Source organism: Abramis brama (assembly GCF_963993115.1).
Source record: "Abramis brama genome assembly, chromosome: 4".
NCBI classification, from domain to species: Eukaryota; Metazoa; Chordata; class Actinopteri; order Cypriniformes; family Leuciscidae; genus Abramis; species Abramis brama.
In genome coordinates this window covers 34,599,919-34,612,679 of record NC_139966.1, presented here as the reverse complement: position 1 = coordinate 34,612,679, position 12,761 = coordinate 34,599,919, and the positions used below count along the sequence as shown (strand labels likewise).

Below are 12,761 nucleotides of genomic sequence, written 5' to 3'. Positions count from 1 at the left end.
GACATTCAAATGAAAATATAGTATAATATTCACAACAGCTGCTCTAAATATAAAATTAAATTGAAACTTACCTGCTTGAACTCTTTCATTAGACCCCGGTGTCGGTCTTTGAGGTGTTTTATTAAGTTTTATGTGTTTCCTCCTTTTGAGAGAGAACTTCAATGACATCATTTGCAAATTGTTTTTTGATGATCAATGATGTTCACCTTGTCATCAGCCGCATGTCATTTTTTTTTGTACCGACTTGGTACCAAAGTACCGGGTCTTTTGACAACACTACAGCACACTGCACGTGAGTGTTTACACTTTGTCAAAGTGGGTTGTTGTATTGTATGTAATGATCAGTGACACCCCCTTTTGTATGTATTAAGACAAATTACTCTTTTGTAGAGAAGTTTGCTATAAAGGCCCTCACATTGGTTATGTTGAGCTGGATGAGCGGTGGATACTGAATGGCTGTTGTACCTCCTGTGGCTTCTGGAGATATTCACTCTGATTTGTACAAGTGTGGTGTGGAAAGAGTTTTTGTGTGTGTGTGTGTGTGTGTGTGTGTGTGTGTGTGTGTGTGTTAGCACATTTAGTATGGTGTGTAGGAAATTTGTAATTTATTTTGGGGTTTATTGTATTTATTCATTTGTTGTGTGCAGTTTCTTTTGAAGTGTTATGTTACCCTCCATAGTTACTTGTACTGCCATCTTTCATAAGTAAGTTTGGCCAGCTTTTGAGTGAAATCAAATTACACCAGAATCCATGTATTTAACAAGTGATGCTTTGATTTATAGTAATTTTGCCTTAAGTTTATTCATTTAATTGGATAGCCGAGCGGGAAACCCTCTAATTATTTGGGATCTCCTACCCAAACAAAATTGGAGTGGTGTAGTCAAGAGCCGTTAAAAAGCACCCCTATTGCCCCATCACAACTGGAAGTCCCTGAAGTACTGTGGTGCGAACAAATGTTACATCTGATGGTTTATGAAAAAGTAGAGACAGGTAGACATGTTATCGGCTGAGGGTAACAATCATATGCAAATCATAATTTAAAGATAGCATCATAAAAGAATACCTTTGAATTAACTTGTTGCAAAATTTCATCAGGTATTCTTCCCTGAGGTGTTTTCTGGGTCCTGGAGGTGTTCTGACATGCTCTGACATTTGTGCTTATTTCTGTTACTTGTGACATTTTCATGGCTAAAGTCTTTTACACTGTATTCAGTACAAACTCTGCTACAATAATATGTCAGCAGCATGTATGTAAAAGTTTATAGTTTTGAGATAATGACGTTTATGCATGGTTTGTGAAAAAAATTAAAGATTTGTCACTGAAATAAGGTAATGAAACCCATACTGATTATTTCTTCACAAGACTTTTGAAAATTGTATCACGTAGCCTAGAATATTTGCTCCAAAACTATGTGAAAATCATCCTGCGTACTCATTCAGATAAAACAATATATTGATTTGAAATTTGTAAGACATGTTTTGTGTAAGAAAGCTTTATGCGAGGAGGCGTGAATCATCATGAATATTGATGTTTCACACCTGAGAAAGACCAGAGACTATTTATTATGAGACATGCCACTTCCTCAATCCTCAATACAACTATATAAGGAAAACCCGTAACGGCAAAGATGGCGGTTGTATGCACATGTCCCGCCCCTCCCGCTGGAAAGCCAATCATCAGTCAAGCCGGGAAACATTTAAGCCTATCGTCTGGTTCCACTGACGCATGCGCACAGTTGAGGTTTTGCGACAGCGGAGACGATTTGGTGACAGCGAGTTCTGGTGTGTGCAAGATCAGATGGAATCCACATGGAAGAGGGTGATAACAACGCGAAGGCACCGGACTACCAAGGTAGTTAAAGCATTTTATATCTACCACAAATATGTTACCTTACATTCTAAGTAAAAGGCACAAAATATGTTGTGTTATCAAGGTACGGCGTAGCTAGTTAGCCAGCTTTCCTACATAGCTAACGCTAACTTAGCTGCCATTAATGATAAGCAGAAACGTAAAATCGAATTGACTCTAGATAACTGTTAAATACCTAATTTGTGTGGAACAACTTAAATGAAGATGCAGACCAGTTGTAGTTGTACAAATTGAGTATTTATTTTGACCATGCTTAATTGGTAAAGCACGTCAGTTTCCGCTGTGCTGTGGTGTCGGTTTTTTTTTTACTAAGTGAAGTTTGGTTGCGAGCTCTGAGCTCTGCCCCCATCCTGCACATCACATATTTTTTTAAGGCCACCTTTTCGATGGCATTTGAGTGGGCAGGGTGAATGCGGTGGAGGTCGGCGAACACACCACTGTCCCTGAGCGAGGTCTTCAGTCTCGCCGTTAGTTTTTTTTTTGCCCATGCTTTGGGGGGGATCTTTTTAATGACGCCCTCACATTTGCAAATACATTCCTTTAGTAAGGAAGATGGCTGAAATAGCCTAGATGTGGTGGTGTATTTTTTTTTTGCAATGAAGGCATCATCCTCCGCCAGAGCGTGGTAGTTGTGCTCGGCGTCATTTCTCCGCACGAGCAAACTTTCGCATTCTCCACACTCTCTCACTGATGGCTCTTGAGCCACTTTCCGTGCGACCCAGCCAGACACATAGGCAAGTGCCTCCTTTTCACAACTGTCCATATCCGGTATGTCCTACAATGAGAAATATCGAATTTAGTGAATTCTGAAATATTAAAGAAAACATCTATACACTTTGGATCATATCAAGTCATAATCAGTGATCACCTGCTCATTAACCATTATTTGCTCTTTATCCAGCTCTTCATTTTCACATTCACTCTAGGGCACAAAAAGAGCACTTTAAGATAAAGTTGCATTTTAATCCAGCAGGTTGTAATTAAATGACCAAGTAATAAACAATTTCACCCAATCATTATGTTGCTTCAGGAGCACAAAAGAGAGGTGTGTCTTTGGATTGTTAAACAAAAATGAAATCAACATTTCAGCAGAATTGCAGATTTTGTGTAACAACTACAACCGTTTACTAAAGTATTGGGGAGGCTTAATTATTTTGGTGTTACATGATTGGGATTGTCATGATATTATTGTGTGTACCCTTCCAGTAATAAAGAGTTATACACTGGCCATACCTGCTCACTGCATTTCACAGGAGAAGACTGCAACAACTGAGTGGCATTATCAGGAATGCAGTTTGTAGCACTGCCCTGCAAGCTGATGATGTTGGCCACTGATGCACTCCTTAGTGCTGCAGCAAATTCCCTGGCAGTGGGGTGAAAGCGGTGTCCTCCCTTTCTTCTGATGACTGAGAACAGGTTCTACAAAGAGAGGTAAGTGCATTGTTGTCTGTATAACTGTACTCAACTGCTTGGGGCAGAACTAGGGTTGGGCGTTGTCTTCCAATATGGAATACAGACGTGTCTACTGTGAAACATCGTGATGGACGATGACATCAGAGGGGAGGTGGTTATGTAACATTCTCATTTTCCATTAGATATTTTCCTCTTTATCTCATCAGCAATTTCGATTTCGGCACGCTCTGCAGCAGCTGACCACTAAGGAGCGAATGTACAGTGATGTGACATAACTGCCATATTCAACCTGTGCTTTTGCGCTGTGGCTGGCGCTGAACCAAAGACGGACGCGCTCAGCTCTTGTCATAGGCTATATCACAACTGCGACGCCAGCTAAACGTCCATCGGCCCAACCCTAGGCAGAACATCACTAAAATCAGCTTTAATACCTCCAGGCAGTCTTGGTTGAGCTTGGATGTGCAAAGATATTTCACCCCCTCTGACATCAGCTGCTGGTGAAGCATCAGGATACTCTGGATGCTGATCACCAGTCCCATCTGGCATGGTGGTATTTTTCCAGACCTTAAAGGATTGGTCTGTGAGTTTTAAGGTACCATACTCATCTTAGTAACTCACCTTGGAGTTTACCCCAAGGCTTACCCAAATTTCCAGGACTTTATCCAGTTGATGCTGTTCTGGAGATATTGGAGCCTGGTGGTGTTGGCACAAAGCGGCCTCCTCCACCATTTACTGTCTCTCATGCTCCTGCGGAACCATTTTAATTTTGGTGATTTATAGAAGTAGCCTACACACAATCTCACAATTTATGACCTCAGTTTGAATGATACATGTACACACACTGTTCACACTTTAATAGAACCATGTTTGTGTATTTTGTTTGTTCTTGTGTATTTTAGTTCCACCTGGAATTGAGGATGTCAAAGAGCCTATCCATGTCCTCTGCAAATTTGGCTGTGTGAAGAGCATCCTCTGTGAGTTTATGGTGGAGCACCATGGTCTGCATGCCTTGTAAATGTCAGGGGAGAATTATCAGATGTTTCTCAGTGTATTATATATTTTTTGTGTTTTTGTTTTAGATAAGTTGTGTAGCTGTACCAGCTGCTACGGAGTGGCTGAAGACCTGAGTGGCCAGTTTGACCCTCATGTTGGTGAATGGAGGCAAGTGAATATGCCGCTCTGTCAGTTTAGGAGCCATCCGGATGACACTTCTTTTGTCCTGGTTAAAAAAATCTTCCAGGTGTCTCCATGTCAGATCATGTCCCCCAACCTTAGAGGACATAATTACAATGATTGTAATCATTACAGTGATGAAAGTGAGTGTGAATTTTAAAATGTTGTTACAGTTTCTTTTACATTCAGTGAATGTCTTTTAAAGTTGTTCCGGATTGATTTTACAAGATGTGGAACATCAAATATGAGGGGAATTTGTCTTTGTAGGATGCAGTGTGATCCATTGCCATCCTCATTGATGTCCAAGGAAGCACTAAGGGCTCTCATGGCCTTCACATTTGTGGACCCCTGGTCACAGACAATGCATTTGACCTGAAAGTAAGATGTAAGTTATTAAGGATCAATCACCTTTTATTTTGGAATTTTGTTTTTTCACTATGTAATACACAACATGCATTCAGTCCAGCACTGTCGAGGCGGGTGATGGCTTCCTTCAGTTTCCTGGCAATCTCGTCACCTGGCATGGCAGATTTGCACAGGAAATAGCCGATTGCCTAAAAGGTGAAGTGTAAGGGAGGAAAGATGTTTTTAATATTTGTACATGTATGTACTCTTCTGAGTGTAAACGCATAGTAGTGTTTCTGAACTTTGTGGATGCTTCCAAATGTTTACTGTACTGTTTGTACATTGTGCCCATTTATATTTTGCAGACCTGCTTCCATTTTCCATTTATGGCCCTAACCAGGAACACCATAGCCTGACGAGCCTGGGAGCCATCCGGTGTAAGACCATCAATCGAGTCTGTTTTCCTGTTGTAGTCAAGGTGGCCTTTTATAGACATCTCGTCCAGCACAAGGGAACACATCGTCTCTTCCTTTGTCATGGTCTTTGTTTTTGCTTTAATTTTTGCAAGAACACCATGCAGAAATCCAGGCTACAGAATAAATGGAAGTATTGCTCTGTGTTAATTCTTGCATACTCTGCTTTGACATTCATGATTATACTAAAGTTGCAAACGTGTATTTGGATTTGTGCACTCATGATGTTAGAATAGCGCAAGTTTATGTGGGATGAGTAGAGGGTGTGTCAATGCGTTATGTTTTTAACTCACATCAAAGCCCCCCAGGCTGCCCATTACGTGCCTCCTTAGAGTTGTTTTACTGGGCAGCTTAAATACTCTCTGGAGTTCAGAGTAGCACCTTGGGCTGTGGTGGAACAGTTGGACTGCCAAATCCTTCTCGCTGGTCTTGTATCTCTGGCCATGTTTGGCCACCCTGCCCATGTCAATTTGCATATCAAAGAAATCTTTGGTTGCCTTTGGAAGGCAGTCAGTGGCCAGTGGCTGATAAGACTCCCTGCTCTTTCCTGCTGTCTGCTGATGTTGCAGTCTGCAAGTAAAATGACTGGAATATTTACAGTTATGTACACTACATTTTATTATCACGACTTGTGCTATTACACTGCTTACGTACTGTTTTTGGAGTTTTCTTATTTTAAAGTTCATACGGAACTTGAGCTGCCGCATTTTGGCCCTCTCTCCCTGCAGGAGCCTTTTAAGTTCCTTGATTTTCTGTAAATATATTATAGGATGTTAATATGATACAGTTTCTGTAAGTAAAGCATCATGTTGGATATGCAGCGATCACTAATGCCATTTCACCTTGTCTTTCTCATCAAGTAACTCTGCCACAACCACTTGACACTGTGGAGTGTCTTGCAATGTCACCACTTCATGAACACTGGTATGTACCTCAGAATCTTTAATCATATTACACACAGTATTGATGCATACAGTTTTGGTGAAATCTACATGTTGTATATCTATTCCTGCTCTGTAAACCTGACCGAATAAATCATTGAAAAGATGATAAAGAACAATGCACAATATTTAAAGTTAAAAAACTTTTAATTACACTTATTCACTGTCATGTGCTTGAAAAGAAAGAAAACGAAACATAAGGGGGCAGGGGGTCCATGAATATGATTGTGAATCCCTTTTCTATGGGCATTTTTTTTTTACTGTATTTGGGTACCTCCTTCCTGTTGTACAGGGGTGTGCCACCGATAAAGGACAGGGATGGCTTTGGGAGCCAGCCGCTTTCTTTTACCCTTAAAAAAAAAAGGTAACTTTATACAGTACATTACACATTACTACATTAACACAATGTTTATCAGTCTCTGTCTATACAATACATTGTTATTACTGATAAAGTGCAAACCTGCTTATATTTAATTAATGGAGAACAATATTGACCATACTTTTGATATTAGGTCCTCTGGCCTGAAATGATCTTAACAGACCACATATCCTCCCCTTTCTGCCTCTGTTTTTGTCATGTGGGAGGACAGATCTCCCCTCCTCACATTATGAAGCCATTTCTGTCTCCTGTGTTGATTAATATTTTAATAAAATACATCATCAGAATGCTGTGTCAGGCTTATTCTTCATGTGGTATTTCATAGTGGGACCAAATGTATTTTGTTTTTATATTACTTGACATTTCATTGTGTAATATTAAGGTTAAAATGAGAGGTGCTTTATGCAAAGTAACTAACTCGTTCATGAACAAATCCATGTTAAATGCTTAAACCTGAGTACAGCACCATAGAGATAAGCGTTTTACATGTCTTCTCTGATAAGTGTATCTGAACTGTGTTTTTAGCTATATGGTCTAGCTATGTGGCACGTTAGCCTAGGCTAGCGAGATTACAATGACAATAGTAAACAAGCTAAAGTTACCGGGAGTCTAACGTTAATGGTTACAATATTTAAGATGTTACCTTTTATTCTCCTTTGGGAAGGCGAAAAAGGATCGCCCACATCCCACTCTTCTATGCACCCATAGAAGGCACATAAACGTGGCATACTTATATTTTACTTTAAGTTATGGAGTATAACTTTAGAAATGTACAAATCTGTCTTGATTCTAACGTTATTTTTGTCTGCCAATATACGTCACTGTTTGAAAAGGCGGCAGATTTGATATGCAGTGTACGTGTGCGTTGTGTAAATATAGATGGTAACGTTATATAAATTGTCTCTGTTTATATGCTGACTGTATCCCTAACGTCAATAAGCACAGCATTTCTTCAAGGGTTTTTAAAAAATAATTTTATTTTACAGAACACAACGTTATACAATGAGATTACAAAAAATTATGTCCATATCAGGGGTAGACAAAGCAAAGAAAAAGTGAGACACAAGACACAAGAAAATAATTCAAATAATTGTACTGTACACTGATAAAACAAATGACATTGAGCATTTGTTTAAGTGCTTGGCACAACACCGGCATTCTGGATAGAGACGTAAATGAAGTTGGTGTCGTAAATCCTTGCGCATGCGTAGTAGAAGTATAACCTGTGGGGAAAAAGGCGTTTTAAACCTTATTTTTGGGCAAAGTCATCAAACTTTTTCAGCGATTTTTATCATATTTTACTGCTGTTTCTATATATGCAGTTTTTATGTCCCGGTGACCAGTGAAAGTGCAGTTCTGACTCTCTGCCCATTCATTTAGATAGGAGCCTGGTCTTGTTAGTCCGAAATAGCTGCCCGGAGGCGTTGCCAAGATGGCGGCCGAGTGGCACGACTTGCCTAAAAGGACTTTGGAAAGACAAAGATCCTCCCATAATGGCCCTATCAGGTGCTATCAGGCCCTATCATTATGAGGAACCTTGCACAAAGAATGAGTAACGATTTAAAAATAAATAGCTTTTTGATTGTTTGGATTTATTTACAACACAACATAATCCAAAGATATATATACAGTGAGGAAAATAAGTATTTGAACACCCTGCTATTTTGCAAGTTTTCCCACTTGGAAATCATGGAGGGGTCTGAAATTGTCATCGTAGGTGCATGTCCACTGTGAGAGACATAATCTAAAAAAAAAAATCCAGAAATCACAATATATGATTTTTTAACTATTTATTTGTATGATACAGCTGCAAATAAGTATTTGAACACCTGTCTATCAGCTAGAATTCTGACCCTCAAAGACCTGTTAGTCTGCCTTTAAAATGTCCACCTCCACTCCATTTATTATCCTAAATTAGATGCACCTGTTTGAGGTTGTTAGCTGCATAAAGACACCTGTCCACCCCATACAATCAGTAAGAATCCAACTACTAACATGGCCAAGACCAAAGAGCTGTCCAAAGACACTAGAGACAAAATTGTACACCTCCACAAGGCTGGAAAGGGCTACGGGGAAATTGCCAAGCAGCTTGGTGAAAAAGGTCCACTGTTGGAGCAATCATTAGAAAATGGAAGAAGCTAAACATGACTGTCAATCTCCCTCGGACTGGGGCTCCATGCAAGATCTCACCTCGTGGGGTCTCAATGATCCTAAGAAAGGTGAGAAATCAGCCCAGAACTACACGGGAGGAGCTGGTCAATGACCTTAAAAGAGCTGGGACCACCGTTTCCAAGGTTACTGTTGGTAATACACTAAGACGTCATGGTTTGAAATCATGCATGGCACGGAAGGTTCCCCTGCTTAAACCAGCACATGTCAAGGCCCGTCTTAAGTTTGCCAATGACCATTTGGATGATCCAGAGGAGTCATGGGAGAAAGTCATGTGGTCAGATGAGACCAAAATAGAACTTTTTGGTCATAATTCCACTAAACGTGTTTGGAGGAAGAAGAATGATGAGTACCATCCCAAGAACACCATCCCTACTGTGAAGCATGGGGGTGGTAGCATCATGCTTTGGGGGTGTTTTTCTGCACATGGGACAGGGCGACTGCACTGTATTAAGGAGAGGATGACCGGGGCCATGTATTGCGAGATTTTGGGGAACAACCTCCTTCCCTCAGTTAGAGCATTGAAGATGGGACGAGGCTGGGTCTTCCAACATGACAATGACCCGAAGCACACAGCCAGGATAACCAAGGAGTGGCTCTGTAAGAAGCATATCAAGGTTCTGGCGTGGCCTAGCCAGTCTCCAGACCTAAACCCAATAGAGAATCTTTGGAGGGAGCTCAAACTCCGTGTTTCTCAGCGACAGCCCAGAAACCTGACTGATCTAGAGAAGATCTGTGTGGAGGAGTGGGCCAAAATCCCTCCTGCAGTGTGTGCAAACCTGGTGAAAAACTACAGGAAACGTTTGACCTCTGTAATTGCAAACAAAGGCTACTGTACCAAATATTAACATTGATTTTCTCAGGTGTTCAAATACTTATTTGCAGCCGTATCACACAAATAAATAGTTAAAAAATCATACATTGTGATTTCTGGATTTTTTTTTTAGATTATGTCTCTCACAGTGGACATGCACCTACGATGACAATTTCAGACCCCTCCATGATTTCTAAGTGGGAGAACTTGCAAAATAGCAGGGTGTTCAAATACTTATTTTCCTCACTGTATATATATATATATATATATATATATATATATATATATATATATATATTTTATAATGAACACCAGGTTTGTTGTGCCTTGTAGGCATATAAGTGTAGGGCTGCATAAAATGATAACAATAATAGCCTATAGCAGGCGGCCTATAAATCGTTAAAAATGAACACTTCAGTAACACTACAATAGAGAAAATTGTTACTTAATATGTTACTTCAAATGTTTCCATTCGTTCTGACGTTATGAAATGAGATTGGAGTAAAAACATGAAGCCTAATGTTTGGCGCGTTTTGCTTTTCAAACGCACAGCGCGTGCAGAGAACATTTACTGAAGCGATCGAGCCGCTCCAGACTATGAAACATCTATGTTTGAGCATATATCCACAAACACAATATTTAACAGTAAACCCGGGTCTAAACATTATAATATTCACCATATTAGAGTAAACACTCATACTAGCCTACTTTTATATCATGCTGTGTTTTATCATCGAACATAAAAACATCCTTGTGTACATGTTTATAAATTTAGCATTAGGCTTCATGTTTTTACTCCAATCTCATTTCATAACGTTTCATAACAAACATTTTAGTCTGGCACTAGTTTGACTAGTTGCTACAATGTAAAGTTTATTTAACAATAACATGCTTACTATTATGAGTGGACCAGTGTTGTAATGTAACGGAGTACAAATACTTCGTTACTGTACTTAAGTAGAAATTTCACGTATCTGTACTTTACTTCGCGATTTAAATTTATTTCAACTTTCACTTTTACTCCACTACATTTCCTAGATAAAATGTATACTTTTACTCCGATATATCTCCACTAAGCATCTTCGTTACTCGTTACTACAAAATAAAATCAGAAGAAATGTGTGCGACTGCAATAAGTGAGGTTTAGCGAATCAACTGCTCCTAGATTGCATTACGCACGCTCCGCACGGCGCACGCTCTATTTCAGCGTAATGGTTGTTTGTTGCCATGCCAAAGGAGGAGGAAGCACAACTGAAACCGCCATGGAAGCACGAGCACCGACTGGAGGACCTCCCGTTATCGCAGACGACCACCCTGACGCAGAGCTGCCAACTCTCACGAATTCACCGTGAGACACACGCAACTTTTCACACGCTCTCACGCCACAAATCCATTTTCTCACGCAGAGAAAAATCGCGAAGCAAAGAGGACACGGAGACCGACAGACTAGACAGAGCAGGTTACTTATGATATAAAAAAAATCTCAGCTCTCAGATTCTGTCAATTTTATTACGAAATTCAAACAATAAATACTGTTTTGGCGCTTGTAAATGTGACGTGACAGATCCCTAGCGCACGTGAACCGATCATATCTACTAGCTAATAGTAAATAAACAGGAATGAACACAATGTTAAAAGAAACAGTACAACTTACCGAAATGTATATTATAATGCATACATAATATCGATCAATCAGTGTTTTTCAACCGCGGAAAGGGTCAGTAAAACAGCTGGAGAATTATGTCACATAACATTTACCTCAGGAAAGGCATTTGATGACCATAATATAGGCTATAGCACGTTAGTTGGCTAGAAAAAAAACAGCTATAGAGAGTATTTAGCTAAATATGTGTACTATATTACATATTTATTATATTTTTACTTATATCATTAAATAAAGTTGTTATTATGATAAAAAACACATTATATTTAAATAAAACCTTAACACTGCCAGCTGATAAGGCTCTCTGTATGTTTACAGCATTAGGTGAGATTTTTTTTCTTGAGAAAAATTAATGCCTATCTTGTGTACCTAATATTTATCCAAATTAGTCAATATTGCATATTGTGATTCAAGATTATTTTTTTTACATCCCAACAACCCCCCCCCCCCCCCCACAATAAAGCCACAATAAAGTTCACAATCAAAGTTCTAACCGCTTGCTTTAAAAATAAAAATAAAAATTACTTTTACTTCAATTACTTAAGTACATTAAATATCAGAAAATTACTTTTGATACTTAAGTACAGTATATATCAGATACTTTAATACTTTTACTTAAGTAATATTCTAAAAGGTAACTTTCACTTCTACCAAAGTCTTTTTCTAGTATGATACTTGTACTTTTACTCAAGTATTGCTTTCTAGTACTTTATACAACACTGGAGTGGACATGTCTTACCTTAAAAATCTTTCTCATCTTCAAATCGTGTTCTTCTAATTCTTCTGAGGTAAATCCAAGGTAAACAGGACAGCACAGCACAAACATAACAGGTCTGCGTTCCTTCACTTGGATGATTTGCATTTCAATCGCTCGTGTGCACGCATGGGTGTGGTCACATTAGAGTTAATGAGCACGGACTGAAGAAACTGCACATGTCGTTGCTTTCCTACGGATTACTTAAACAGAGAATATTTGTTTTTGATATAATTTAATTCATTTGAAAAAGAGACTTCAAGCTTTGTAAAGACATGTCTCAAGACTGTGTGTTAAACATTTGCTAAGTTACAGTTAATTTTCTGTCGCGATTCAGAATTAACTTCACATTGAGAGAGACGGCAGAATGTGCATCATGTTTATTTTCTTTATTTTACGAAAAACAACATTTTGTTTTTATTATGAGTGTACACACATAAAAGAAAAGACATTTAACAGTTTTGAATGGTGTATAACACACAAAATCAACAGAATACTTTGAGTCTCTTTTGCATTGATAAGAAAAAAAGTGAGCTGGTCACACCGGCGTGACCGTCAACCCCAGGGGGTTAACAGAGAATTTGGGTATTTCAAAATCCTCAGGCCATTCAAGCTGTCGTTCAGCTGAGCTGACAACTGCTCTGATGTATCAGAACCTGAGAGAAGTACAGTGCTAGCTTGACTTGAGGGAGAAGTGTGTTGAGGAATTATTTTCAGTGTTGCTCTCTCTGGCAAATCATTAATGTCACTGACATTACATAATGCAT

At 39.2% G+C, this 12,761-nt stretch overlaps 1 protein-coding gene across 1 annotated transcript; it reads right to left on the bottom strand.

The window, feature by feature from the left end:
- Window positions 1–2,123: 2,123 nt before the first annotated feature.
- On the bottom strand, window positions 2,124–4,271 carry LOC311082173 (uncharacterized protein; the record flags this gene model as incomplete). The annotated part of the gene is made up of 5 exons (XM_084112912.1): window positions 3,926–4,271; window positions 3,715–3,847; window positions 3,104–3,289; window positions 2,739–2,792; window positions 2,124–2,645 (listed from the first exon to the last, which is right to left on the bottom strand). The coding sequence occupies exons 1-5, from the start codon at window positions 4,024–4,026 to the stop codon at window positions 2,124–2,126; spliced, it is 996 nt and encodes a 331-aa protein (XP_083969038.1). The 5' UTR covers window positions 4,027–4,271.
- Between the last annotated feature and the right edge of the window lie 8,490 nt (window positions 4,272–12,761).